At 58.3% G+C, this 12,632-nt stretch overlaps 6 protein-coding genes across 6 annotated transcripts; 2 read left to right on the top strand and 4 right to left on the bottom strand.

The window, feature by feature from the left end:
* Positions 1 to 96: 96 nt before the first annotated feature.
* Positions 97 to 2,071, bottom strand: ACA1_092040 (pyridine nucleotidedisulfide oxidoreductase domain containing protein; the record flags this gene model as incomplete). The annotated part of the gene is made up of 10 exons (XM_004334659.1): positions 97 to 114; positions 184 to 625; positions 710 to 836; positions 912 to 976; positions 1,046 to 1,172; positions 1,233 to 1,309; positions 1,384 to 1,469; positions 1,545 to 1,636; positions 1,700 to 1,868; positions 1,955 to 2,071. 10 exons carry the CDS (start codon positions 2,069 to 2,071, stop codon positions 97 to 99), a joined length of 1,320 nt encoding a protein of 439 aa, XP_004334707.1.
* Positions 2,072 to 2,377: 306 nt separating this feature from the next.
* ACA1_092030 (hydrolase, NUDIX domain containing protein) lies at positions 2,378 to 3,962 on the top strand (the record flags this gene model as incomplete). Its single annotated transcript, XM_004334658.1, has 5 exons — positions 2,378 to 2,882; positions 2,963 to 3,045; positions 3,149 to 3,218; positions 3,310 to 3,357; positions 3,436 to 3,962. 5 exons carry the CDS (start codon positions 2,378 to 2,380, stop codon positions 3,960 to 3,962), a joined length of 1,233 nt encoding a protein of 410 aa, XP_004334706.1.
* Positions 3,963 to 4,644: 682 nt separating this feature from the next.
* Positions 4,645 to 5,586, bottom strand: ACA1_092020 (uncharacterized protein; the record flags this gene model as incomplete). Its single annotated transcript, XM_004334657.1, has 4 exons — positions 4,645 to 4,691; positions 4,819 to 5,010; positions 5,148 to 5,238; positions 5,350 to 5,586. The coding sequence occupies 4 exons, from the start codon at positions 5,584 to 5,586 to the stop codon at positions 4,645 to 4,647; spliced, it is 567 nt and encodes a 188-aa protein (XP_004334705.1).
* Positions 5,587 to 6,582: 996 nt separating this feature from the next.
* Positions 6,583 to 7,919, bottom strand: ACA1_092010 (uncharacterized protein; the record flags this gene model as incomplete). Its single annotated transcript, XM_004334656.1, has 5 exons — positions 6,583 to 6,631; positions 6,713 to 6,952; positions 7,036 to 7,121; positions 7,196 to 7,441; positions 7,548 to 7,919. The coding sequence occupies 5 exons, from the start codon at positions 7,917 to 7,919 to the stop codon at positions 6,583 to 6,585; spliced, it is 993 nt and encodes a 330-aa protein (XP_004334704.1).
* A 1,570-nt stretch (positions 7,920 to 9,489) lies between these two features.
* Positions 9,490 to 11,822, top strand: ACA1_092000 (uncharacterized protein; the record flags this gene model as incomplete). Its single annotated transcript, XM_004334655.1, has 9 exons — positions 9,490 to 9,592; positions 9,842 to 9,867; positions 9,890 to 10,028; positions 10,101 to 10,230; positions 10,356 to 10,452; positions 10,562 to 10,623; positions 10,734 to 10,849; positions 10,927 to 11,539; positions 11,714 to 11,822. The coding sequence occupies 9 exons, from the start codon at positions 9,490 to 9,492 to the stop codon at positions 11,820 to 11,822; spliced, it is 1,395 nt and encodes a 464-aa protein (XP_004334703.1).
* Positions 11,823 to 12,019: 197 nt separating this feature from the next.
* ACA1_091990 (Hras1 protein) lies at positions 12,020 to 12,631 on the bottom strand (the record flags this gene model as incomplete). The annotated part of the gene is made up of 1 exon (XM_004334654.1): positions 12,020 to 12,631. One exon carries the CDS (start codon positions 12,629 to 12,631, stop codon positions 12,020 to 12,022), a length of 612 nt encoding a protein of 203 aa, XP_004334702.1.
* Between the last annotated feature and the right edge of the window lies 1 nt (position 12,632).

Genomic DNA, 12,632 nt, shown 5'->3' with positions numbered 1-12,632 from the left:
ATGTGAAGGAGCCGAAGGTGCGTAATAACGGGCAAATGGAGGAGCATTTGGACTGCATTATTCGCCTACCGGTAGCGTGCTCAAGCCATGTACACGCTAGCGCCGGTAGGCACTCTGACACCACGAACAGACATCACGTGTGAGAAAGATGGAATGGAGGAGGCGAGATCAACGCGGGCGCACCATGACCTTCCACTCCACGAACTCCTTCATGACGGCCGGGAGGAAGCCGGTGAGCGCCCAGCCGCGCCAGGTGAGCGCCCCGGCGTACTTGCCCAGGCTGATGAGGATCGGCAGGTCGGCGGGGTCGTACACCGCGAGGCCGAGTGGTCGCGTGGCGGCGATCAGGTCGCCCTTGTTGCTGGTGGCTTCGACGTCCTTGGCCTTGCCCAGCAGCTTAGCGTCGGTAGGGTCGACGTCGACCTTCTCCTTGCTGCTGGCGGCGACAGTGGCAGCGCCGGTGTCTTCTGTCCGGGCGAGCAGGTGAATGTTCTTGGCGACGATCGCCGCGTGCTTCTCGGCCGTCTGTGCCAGCTTCTCCTCATCGACCGCAATCACATCACCGCACACGAAGATGTTGGGGTGGTGCCGCAGCTGCAGATGAGAGTTGACCATGATGAAGCCCCTGCATGACGACAACCACCCAACATAACAACAAAGCGAGTGTAAGTTGATCTGTGCACGTTGATGGGTGCGTTGTTGGCCATACTTGGGGTCCAGATAGGGCGCCAGCAGGCCATCGCGTAGAAAGGAGGAATTGGGAACTATGCCGGTGCTGAGGAATGCCAGGCTGGCTTCTATGGTGGTTCCCTTGTCGGTCACGAAGCGAGGGCAATCTAAATGGGGGCGAGGGGCAAGGGACACGTTAGTGGTCATACAGCACGGGAAGTTGTCGAAGGGACACGCAGTACCTTTCGTGCCGAACTCGACCACACGCTCGTTGCACATGATTCGCACGCCCTTGCTTTCAAGCCACCTGTTGTTGTGTTTGCGCCCATTGTAAGCGTGTGGATGACCAATGGGCATAGTACAAGGAAATACGCACCTTCGCGCATAGGCGGAAGCTTTCGGGGGAACGGTCCCCCTTCCGTTCATCAAGTGCGGACCCGAATGCACGAGGACAATGTCCTTGTGTGGAAAATGTTCAGCCACCTCTGCGGCCAGCTCCACGCCTGCAAGAATGATGATGAGGTAACAAACGAACGAGAAACTGGAGCAGCTGGGGTACGTACCAACTATACCGCCGCCAATGATCAGCACCGACTCGGCTGCGGACAAGTCCTGGAAGCACCCGCTCAAAGTCTCCCCTCTGAACAGACAGTCAGCCGAGACACCCAAGTGCGCGACTTGGCGTCTGACGGGCCAGACGGAGCGGCTAGGTACCTGTTGGAGATGATGACCGAAGACGCCTTGAATGGCGTGCTGTAGGTGGAGCCCAGGCAGAGAACCAGATAATCGAATCCGATTTCCTGCGGGTAAGAGATGAGTTGTTGCTGCGTGAATGAACGGGGAGGCGAGCCACGTACTCCTTTCGCGGTCAGTACGTGGTCCGCTCTCACATCTGTGACGCTATCCAGCACCACCCGAGATCGCTTCAAGTTGAGATACTCCCTGTGCCGTATCTGGATGGAGTTCACTGGCGATCGAGAGTGGCATGAGCAAGAGACGTTAGTCAATGCGACCGGTCAGGGCACAGTACCGTGATTAGGTTCGACGATGGTGCGGAGCACACTAGGCGTGAATTCGAAGTAGTCCTTGTTGTCGACGAGCGTCACGCGGAAGCAGTCTTCGAGCGCCTTTGCTACATACGCGCCGGCAAACCCTCCGCCGACAATGACCACTTCCCTTTCTCTTTGGCTGCGCTTCCGCTGAGTTGTGTGTTTAAAAAATAAAATAAAATTTACAATAAAATAAAAAATAAAGTCCATTTTGTTGTTGAAAGGGGGTGCGGTACCTTCGTGAGACCAGCGGCCAGCCCCCACAGCCGGAGAAGGCAAGCGAAGAGGGAAAAGATCAACACGAATCCGTAGTGGGCTGCGCACTGCAGCACCACCCACACGAACAAGGCCATCTCCTCCCGGTCTGTGTATGGGCGGCCTGGCTTCTTTGTGTTCTGTTTCCAAGCGAGCGTCTGACGTCGCTTCGCTTCCGTCACGCAAGCATTAAAAATAAATAATAATCAGACAATAAAATAAGAAAATAGTTTAAAAAATAGCTGGGTACCCAGAAAAACTACAGAACAAAATACCTCATGCGCAGGGGAGGCCCCGTGCTTGATAGATTTGTGCGACCAGTCGCCCTTCGTCGGGTCTCTGCTTCTTCATCCGCATCCATTCTGCGACGGCGATCATTCCAGGCAAGATCGAAGCATCCGTCGATGACGTCGCCCGAGACCGTCCTCCTCTACTACTGCGCCCTCCGTGGCATCTCCACCTCGCCCCCCGCTGGCCATTTCTCCACTTCTTCTGCCCCTCCTCCAACCCCTCCGTCACCCGCCACCCAGCCGCCATCGTCGTCACCGCAGAGGAGCCCCGCCCGCGGTGGTGTGCCGGTGAACCCGTCCTACCTGGGCATCCATCTCAAGGAAGACGAGGAGCGCAGCTTCAAGGCCGCCGGCATCCTGCCCATCGCCTTCTTCACCTCGCCGCCACCCGGCGGGCTGGTGGGTCCGCCGCCCAAAGCCGCAAAGCAGGGCGAGGCCAAGCCTGGCGACGAGAGCGAAGACGAGGACGGTGGCGGTGGTGGTGGCGCGGACGAGAAGAGCAGCACAGCGCCGAGCGCTGCAGCCACGAAAGGCGGTGTGCCGGTGCCCTACGTGTTGCTCGGCTGCGAGACCCGGCGTAAGCAGGTCAAGACCGACGAGGTTTACATCAACCTCTTTGGTATGCTAAAGCCCGCTTTGGCCTGCGTCGCGTGCATGGCCTGACGCATGTTGTTGGCACGTGCGGCTGAATCTGTGCAGGCGGCAAGCGCGAAGACAGTGACGGCTCTGCTGCGGAGACTGCCTGGCGTGAGTTTTGGGAGGAGACGGGGCGATTGCTGCCGGTACGCGTGCAGACACACACACGCCGCCCACATCCAATGTCTCGACCCGATCGATGCTCACCCTTATCCCGCACCCTCTCTCTGCTCTGCTCTGCTCTGCCAGGACCAAGCGCAGCCGTTCTTGGACCACTGCCGCGATGGAGCCGATCGGCGGCGAGTACTTTGGTTCGCTCGTACGTGTATTCTCCTGACCATTTGCGCCTATGTGTATGTGTGTGTGCGATCAAGCGCTAAACATCCCTCGTTTTGCTTTGCTATGCACAGCTGGCAAGTACGTCTTGTTCCTGTATCATCTGCCCTACCCGGCACCTGGTACGGCATAGCTATGGGATTCACCCACATGAAGCTGGTTCAATGACTTACCATCTCTTGCTCTCCGCCCCCATTCAGAATGGACGACAAAGCTGGCCGAGCAGTACAGGCAGCTGGAGACGCGGGAGGAGGGCAGCGAGATGGACTCCCTGCACTGGGTGTCCCTGCCGGCCCTGCTGAAGGCTGTCGGCCGTCGCGCTCCGGCAGACCGCGCAGTCTACGGCGCCGATGATGGCAGGCCCTACCCTGTGTTCCGCTTCAGCGCCGACATTGTGGTCCACCTGTCGCGCTACTTCCAGAGCGTCGTCAAGGGCCAGGCGCACGCCGTGCCCCCACTCGACTCTACCACCTCGCCAGCGCGGCGCTCGCCCTACCGAGCACCACATGGGCCACCACACGGGTCCAGCGCTGGCGGGCAGTCGCCTGCAAGGTCCTACCACACAACACCGCCCCGCTCGACTGTCAAGCACCAGCGCTCGCCACATACAGCAAAGCCCACTCCAGCTACCTACTCAGCTCCTCTGTCAGCCAGGGCCAAGCCATTCTATCCCAAAAGCCCGTGCCCCACCCAGTTTGTAGCTGTAACTGCAAACCCAAACGACTAAGTTGTCATAACGTACCTATGGCGAGAGTGAATGGCCCTATGCGCCTTTTATAGGAGTGTTCGCATTTGATTGCCCAGAGCACTGTCGCAGTCGTACACATTCCTCCCCATTCCGTACATGCCGCGCATTCCCAAGATGCCACTGTACAGTGTGACAAGCCTCCGCTGTCCCCTCCTAGGCGTTACACCACACGAACAAGCAGCTGGCCTCAGTATTCCCATGTTGTATAACGCATCGTTCATCACATCATCTCCATTCGTACCACATGACAACTATGCTCGGCCCGGCGCAGGCGAATGATGCCCAGCACGAACTGGTCCATTCGGGCAATGTCCGCCTCCAGGCCGCCGCCCCACCCCAGCACGTATTCGCGGAGGGATGAGGCCCGCTTGTCGATCTCGGCAAAGAGACGAACGAAAAAGAACAATAAAACGAAAACGACAGACGTGGGAATGACGGCGTGGGTACAGATAAGAGAACTCGACGGGGCGATGGAGGGAACCGATGTCGTGGCCGAACCCGACAAGCCCGATCGAGTCAAGCGTGTACCTCTGATCGACCGCAGCGCATGAAGTGAAAAAAGGCGATGAGGGGGAGCAAATGTCGTGGGGTGATGGGTGTACCATGAAGAGGCTCTAGAGGTCTATCGGTTCGGCGTCAGCAACTCGCTCAAGTGTGGCGATCACGGTCTGGGCGCCGGAGACGAAGACAGGCAGCATGTCCTTGATGCTCTCAGTCCGGAAGAGTCCGTCGTCCTGCGCGCAGTCACAGTTGCGATGAAGAGTCGAACAGAGCGAAGCGAAGCGTTAACGGTCGTTTCGTTCTTTGCTGTTGGGTAGAAGGGGGGGGGGAATACCGCTGGTGCTTCCAGGCGTCGGCGTTGGCCACGAAGATGCCGTGGCCGAGGAGCGGACCCAGGAGGTGGGCCAAGTGGGGGTCCTTCTCGTAGTTGCGGAAGTTGACGGTCTGCAGCACCCACTTGAGGCACTCGGGATCAGCGATCGACATCCGCGCAGGTGCACCAGCCTCCACGAGACACGTCCCCGTACTACTCGCACCGCTCGGGGGGGGGGCGTGAGATGGAGCCAAACGGGGGAAGATGGTGCCAAAACGTAGTCGAGGTGGTGGTGCCAAACGAAGAAGGCGTGTGCGGTGCTGAAAAAGCGTGTAGAGCGAGGGGTGTACTTGGAGGTGGGCCTCCTGGTTGAGCTCCAGGATGCGGTCGCTGTTGACGAGCGCGCGCGGCAGGATGCCCACCAGCGGCCAACTTTAGGGTCTGCGCATCGGCACCGTACCCCACCCGGAGGTATGTGTGGACCACGTATTACCACCCCACCCCCACTTGCTCGTGCACCTGGTGCTCTCACAGCGGTTTGGAAGGCCGCACCTTGAGCAGAAGAAGAAGAAATGGGGCGAGTTTGAGGATACAATCGATTTGGTTTGGTTCTCTTACGAAGGAGAACAAAAAGGAGGAGGAGAAGAAGAAATTGGAAGACACGCAAGGTCGCATCAACGCAACCCGGACCATTGTTTGATGGCCCGGCATTGCTCGGGATCGCACTGTCGCCAGTAGTTGATGCTCGTTACATGTCGTCGTCATCATCTTCTCCGTGTTCCTGTACATCTACCGTTCCCCCTGGAGGCCAGGCTACGCTTCTTCCCGCGTCTGTTGCATGTGGAACAACACGCATACATTGAAAACATGAGAAGTTAGTTCGTGAATGAGAGAACGAGAGAAGTGAGAAGCAGCAGAGTGAAAGTGAAAGTGAAAGACGTACGGGAAGGGTGCGCTGGTCCTCGCCCTAATCGCTGGCGGTCGGCGCATCGGGCTCTGTGGCCCGGAATGCTGCCGCCACTCGAGGCCAGGCTGCGCTTCTTCCCGCTTCTGTGGTGCGGGTAATATATTATAAGTTAGTCAGTGAATGGAAGCCGCACACATAGAGCGAGAGGTTGAATGACGTACGGGAAGGGTGCACTGGTCCTCGCCCTAATCGCTGACGGTCGGCTCATCGGGCTCTGTGGCCCGGAATGCCGCCGCCACTGCTCGAGGCCAGGCTACTCTTCTTCCCGCGTCTGTCGCACGCATAACATAGAAATATTCCAAGTTAGTTCGTGAACGAGAGAGAATTGAGAAGCAGCAAAGTGAAAGTGAAGGGACGTACGGGAAGGGTGCGCTGGTCCTCGCCCTAATCGCGGGCGGTCGGCGCATCGGGCTCTGTGGCCCGGAATGCCGCCACTGCTCGAGGCCAGGCTACTCTTCTTCCCGCGTCTGTCGCACGCGTAACATAGAAACATGAGAAGTCAGTTCGTGAATGGAAGCAAATTGAGAAGCAGCAAAGTGAAAGTGAAGGGACGTACGGGAAGGGTGCGCTGGTCCTCGCCCTTATCGTGGTCGCTGATGATGGTGACCACGCGCCGATCTTGAGATAATCGGTGGGTGGTCGTCTTCGTTGTTTTTGTAGTTGTAGTAGTTGATGGTGGTTGTGTTCTTCTTGCCGGTCGTGCCGGTCGTCCGTCGCCCGTCGTTCCTCTCTCTCTTTTCTTTCTTTCTTTTTCTTTTTTTTTGGCGGTCGAGGTCGATCGCGCTCTCCTCCGTCTGCTCGAGGGTTGGCGGTGGCGGTTAGGCGATGGTGGCCCACATCCCACCTTCGCTCAAGTCAGTCGCGTTCCTGTTTGAACGTAAACCCAAACGGTTAGCGAACGAGTTCAGAGCAGACGACGCGAGCAAGAAAGAGAAAGAGAGCGCGTACAGGAGGGCGGCGGGCAGCCGGCTGAGTACGGCCTGGAGCTGTTGATCGTACACCGGCGGGAGGTCGGCCACGTCGAAAAACTGGCCCATGGTCATCGGGTTGAGCGGGGCCTCCTCGGGGCCTGCGTGGCGGCCGCGGAGGTCCTCAAGTACGACCCACTCCTCCGCATCGTCGATCTCTTGGTCTTGTTCTTCTTCTTCTTCACGTTGATTCTTGACCCGTTCGTACCAGTTGGTGTCGCTGCATGAATGAGATGATGATGAACAACCAGATTAGAGGCGGCCAATCAATCAAACAAATCGGGAGAAGTATTAAGGACGTACATAGGAGGGAGGTCGACCACGTCGATGAACTGGCCCATCAGCATTGGGTTGAGTTGAAATTCGTCGTTGTCATCGTGCGCCTCCTCCTAATTGTTGTGTAGTTTTAATTAATTAATGAAAACACAATCAGCAAACAATTGCGACGTGGCCAGAAGCGTACCGTCATGACTTCAGATTGTTGGCATTCCTCGCTCACGCACATCGCCGTGCTGAGGCAGGCGATCTCGCCTTTGGCCTCCTTGAGCAGGCTGGCGAGCGGGCGCGTCTCCTTGGTGGGGATCTCTTCTTGGGAGGCGAGCGGGTGCGTCTCCTCGGCGGTGATCTTGGGGGCCTCGGCCAGCTCCTTGGCCCTCTTGGCCGTCTCGACTGCCGCCTCGACAATGGCCAGCAAGTGGGCCGCCCATTGCTGTCGGGCGGCTTCCGTGCGTTTCTAATGTGTGTTGTTGCGATTAATCAAATGCAGAATAATAAACGATAATAATCAAAAGCACAACTGAGTAAATGGGACGTACGTTGATGGCCTTGGTGAGAACGGTGGTGATCAACGCGATGATCACCATGTCGAACAGCACCACACACATGGTGTAGTGGTGTCGTTGCTCGACCGAAAGGGTCCACAGACTCTTCTCCGTCGTGATGTAATGGCGGCCGACGCGGAACGGCGGAACCTCCTTCGTGGAGCGGGCAGACTTCGCCACCAACAACGACCAGAAGTGGTCGTCATTGGTAGAAGTGAAGCTGGCCAGAGGTACGATCGACTGCTCCTTGCGAACGGCCGAGTCGATGGTGGCGAAGGTTGGGCTGGCGGTGGTGAAGAGGAACCCGATCGTGAGGGTCAACATAGCCAAGAACCAAACGGCAAACATGATAGTGTTGTTCATCATGTTGGTGAGCTGTGTGTTACTTGCTTGTAGGTTGAAACGACAAAAGAAAAAGGCCAACGCTCCACCTTCTTGGTCCTCGCGAAGGTCACGGCGACTGGCCACGTTACCCCAAAAACACAGTGCCCAAAAAGGGAAGCGGAGGAAAAGGGCACCAATCACGATCACACAAATAAAGTAAAAACTCGAACACTTCAGGGGGCCGGGGGAGGAAGAGATGAAAGCAACGCGGTGGTGCACCACACCTCTCTCGCCCCCTCTCTCCACCTCATCTTCTCGGTCTCAAGCCTGAGCCCTAGAGATGTTAGAGCATCAAGAGCTGGCAAACGGCGCGCCTTTGGGGACAAATCGAAACAACTCTTCTTTTACTTCTTCCTCCCCCCTTGCCCATCGAGCTCGATGGGCACCACCAACATCACAGCTTTCACGCACCACTCTTGACGACTTTGAACATCGATCCTGACGACTCATGGCATCCTCATCGTTTCACCCTTCTGCAACAAGATTAGCAGCTCTACTACCGCCCGCCCGCCCCGCCCCAAGGACGTGTGCCTGTACGACTACTCTCCCTCTCTCAGCTTGTAAGCACAGCTTGGGATGGTGAGCCCGCCATCGAGTGGTGCTCGACCACAACTACACCAAGAGTTTCTTCGCCCCCCCCCCCGCTTGCCTTTCATCTTTTCGCTGCTGCGGGTTACAAATGATGAACGACTAGTACACAATAAACCACAAATATGACCACCTGTGCATAGGGTCCAGACCAACAAACAAGTGAGCAGCCTTCTCCTTCTTCTTCTTTGTTGTGGTCGTCTTCTCAAAGGGGGAGGGGGAGGGCTTCACATACCGGTAGCGCTTCGTTCGGCTCTTGGCCAGCGGCCGGACGCACCCGTCCGCGGACGCCATAGGTCTAGTGTTGGTGGTGTTGCTGGTGGAAGTCTGCAGCTCCTCCCCGTCGTGGTGTTGACCGGTAACCACTTGCCTAATGCCGGCGGAGGAGCAAACGCCAAACAAAATGTTCGTCTGCCTTTCGGGCGCGCGATGCGAGCTTGTACTGCTGAAGGGGCGACACGGGCACCTCTACCCCTCTTGGTCACGAACTCCTCGGCCGCGGGCGGGGGGATGCCGACGGTGGAATCAAACTGCTTCTTGGGGCCTCTCAAGAAGGGATCCCCACTATAACCGCACTGCCGAACATGCAGCCGTCCTAGCTCAGTATATCTCCTTTTTTCCTGCTTGGTCTGCCGCTGTAACGTCTGAGCACCCCTTTGAAAAACAGAATACTTGTGGCCACCAAGTAACGGGGGTGTAGCTCAGATGGTAGAGCGCTCGCTTAGCATGCGAGAGGTAAAGGGATCGATACCCTTCTCCTCCAATGTCTTTTTGCCTTGCTCGCCACCCAGGGATTCTTGTCGACGGCGAAAATGTTTTTTTATTCGTAAGCGCCATTGGAGCTTTTTCTGCCCCCCAATCATCATTGCCTCTGTGTCTGCAGTAGCCAGAGGAATTCAGGGTAGACAAGGGCCGGCTTTGATCAACCAGTGTCCTGGTTTCATGGAGGTTGGCAGCAGCGGGAATGCTGCAGCGCAAGGTCATCGGTGGTGCTTCCTGGGTTGTGGACGAAGAAGCCGCGGCTGACTTCGGCGACGCGAACGCCGGCATCGCCCTGTCCCTCGCCCGTCCCCACCGAAAATCAACTGCAGTACCCCCCCCAAACATCTTTGTTGAGGCTTGACTTGCACTTACATCTGCAGATCAACCAGAACGGTGGCCGACAAGCATGGTCAGCCCCCCTCGCTCTTGTACGGCAGCTGGTGTCGCAAGCATCGCCCGCTTTGCTGTGTCTTCTGGTCCGCCCCCCCCCCGCGGGTCTGCCCCTCTTTTTTGTGTGGTGCTGAGCCTGCTTGTGCCACTTGGCCCTGTCACAGGCGGTCTGGGCAATCACGATGCTGTGGTGCGAGTTTCTCGTCTTCCAGATGGCCTTCCTCGCCTGCCGCTGGCCCGCGGCTCATCACCATCCCCCCGCCACGGCCACTCGCGGCCAGACCACTCACGTGGCGCTCATCGCCGACCCACAGCTGACCGACCGGTACTCGTACCGCTTCACCTCCAAAGGTACGACGGTGAACCGCACCACCAAGGCCTTGACTTCACCCGGTGGGCTGAGCCTGACCAGAGCTTCTCCAGGCGGGGTGCTGGCCGACGCGATTCAGTTCTACTCGGATCTGTACATGCGACGTAGCTTCTACTTCCTGCAGAGGCACCTGGTTCCCACCCACGTATTCGTGCTGGGCGACCTGCTTGACTCCACCAAATGGTAACAACAAACCCGCGAGGCCGGGCCTCCTTCGTAATAACGATTGACGCCGGTCTGGCTTGCGTGGCTCCTGGGAGCAGCTGATCACTGATCTGATCTGGTGGTGGTCGTGGTGGTGGCGACAGGCTCAAGGACGAGGAGTACGAGGGCGAAGTGGAGCGGTATCGGCGCGTGTTCAGCCTCGTCGATCCCGTGACTCGCATGTACACCATCTCGGGTAGCGTACCTACTCCTACGAACGGCCTGCACAAGCGCGTGTTCAGCCCCATTGATGGCTTTCACTGTTAACAGTGATTCGACTTGCCTAGGCAATCACGACGTGGGCTTTCAGGTCACTAACGTTGCGTCTCTCACCGAGCGCTATGAACGCACGTTTGGACCCATCAACAACCGGTACCACCTTCTTTGACTCTGTCCGAGTCGGGGTTGTCGTGTCATCACTTGCGACGTACGTCGTTTTTTTCACCATGCAATCGTGGTGGTGTTGTGTTGGCGTGTCCCAGCGTGCGGGTGGGCGAGTTCGAATTCGTGTTGCTCTCCTCGGCCGCGTTGGAGATGGAGGAGTGGGACCAGCGCTCGTACGACAAGACCATCGCGTTCCTTCAAGACATCCGAAACGGTTCGATGGCTCGCGCACCCCCAATTGTGTCGCGTGCGTGCGTTGCAAGCTTAATGATGTCTATGGCGTGGCTGTAGCCGGTGCGTCGCCGCTGCGTCCGCGCGTACTCCTCACGCACGTCCCGCTGTGGCGCCCGCAGACCGCCTCGTGCGGCCCTCTCCGGAAGAACTCGCCGCAGATCCCCGACAGCCAGGGCTTCTCCTACAAGTGCCTGGTCGCGCCGCATCTCTCGCGCCGGATCATCGACGACGTGCGGCCCGTGTACGTGTTCAGCGGCGACGACCACGATCAGTGCGTTGTGCTTCACTCATCCACCGAGCCCACCCGCTCCTTCTTCGACCGAAGCGACGACGATGAAGGCCGCCTCGTTCGCGAATGGAACACTACGTTCCTTACCGACGAGCTCGGTCCGGGCGAGACGACGATCACCCGTGTGACCCACGCCGTAGAGCGCGGTTCCGGAACGCAGGCCACGGGCCCGATCAGGGTCGGAACGCGCTGGGCACGACCAGATGATCGTCCGCCGCGCGACCAGGGCTCGAAGGACGAGGCGAGCAAGAAGAGCGTGGGTATTCCCGAGCAGACGGTGGGCACCTTCAGCTTCCTGCAGGGCAACCTCCGCCCCTCGTTCGCCATGCTCTCGCTCCACTCGAGCGACTGCAACGAGTCCCACCACCACCACGGCAGCGGGTGCGCCAGCCATAGGCTGGAGGTCGATGTGTGCTTCCTCCCTCGACAGCTCCTCATCTATGCCTGGTACGGGGGCCTTGCGCTGCTCTCCCTCGTCGCCCTCTTCGGCTACCATCTTCACCAGCGCTGCTGCACCACCACCGCTTCCGCCGCCATCGGGCTTCTGCCGAGCAGCGGCCGCGGCCGACTGGGCGGCTCGTGGTGGCGCTGCTTGGCGCTCGAGCTGGTCGTACTGCTCCTCGCGTGCCTCTCCCTCCACCTGTTCTTCGTCATCCTCTCCTGAAACCGAGTTGCCGCACTCATGTACATAGACAGCTCACTCCCTCAAACACTTGAACAAACAACAACAACTCCCAAGCAAAAGAGCTGTAATATCTTACAAAGGCCAGTGTGTAGGTACAACTGTGAAAGAAGAGAAAAGGAGACCAAACAAAAGGAGGAGATGACTTATTGGGGGGGGGGGGTGAAGAGAGACTCGGATCAGAAGAGTTGACACTTACTGGTGAGTTTCCTGGGCCTGTCCTTGGGCTTCTCCGAACTGAGCGCCCGCTGGTTCCGAATCTCTCGCACCAAATCGAAGAAGATTCGTTCCACGTTGATCCGTAGCTTGGCTGACGACTCCAGGAAGGGGCAGCCAAAGGACTGCGCCAGGTCCTCGCCCTCGGCGGTGGTCACCTTGCGGGCCGCGTGGTCGCACTTGTTCCCCACCAGCATGATGGGCACCCCTGGCAGCTCCCTCACCCTCAGGATCTGGGTGCGGAAGATGGCCGCCTCCTCGAAGGTGGCGCGCTCTATGACCGAGTAGACGATCAGGTACCCATCGCCGTCCTTGAGGTACTGGTCGCGCAGGGCCGAGAAGTTCTCCTGGCCCGCCGTGTCGAGGATGTCGAGTCGGCACAACACGTCGTCGACCTCCACCTGCTTCACGTAGGCATCTTCGATCGTGGGATCGTACTCCTCGCTGTCATCGAACACCTGGTGCACCAGCTGGACCGCCAGGCACGACTTGCCCACTCCGCCGGCCCCCACCACCACCAACTTGTACGTTTCCACATGACTCGCCGCGCTGGGCGTTCGTGAGATATGCGACATC

The sequence above is a fragment of the Acanthamoeba castellanii genome (assembly GCF_000313135.1).
Source record: "Acanthamoeba castellanii str. Neff unplaced genomic scaffold scf7180000084645, whole genome shotgun sequence".
Lineage (NCBI taxonomy): Eukaryota > Discosea > Longamoebia > Acanthamoebidae > Acanthamoeba > Acanthamoeba castellanii.
Note: the sequence above shows the minus strand (reverse complement) of the source record. Positions and strands in the feature narration are given on the sequence as shown.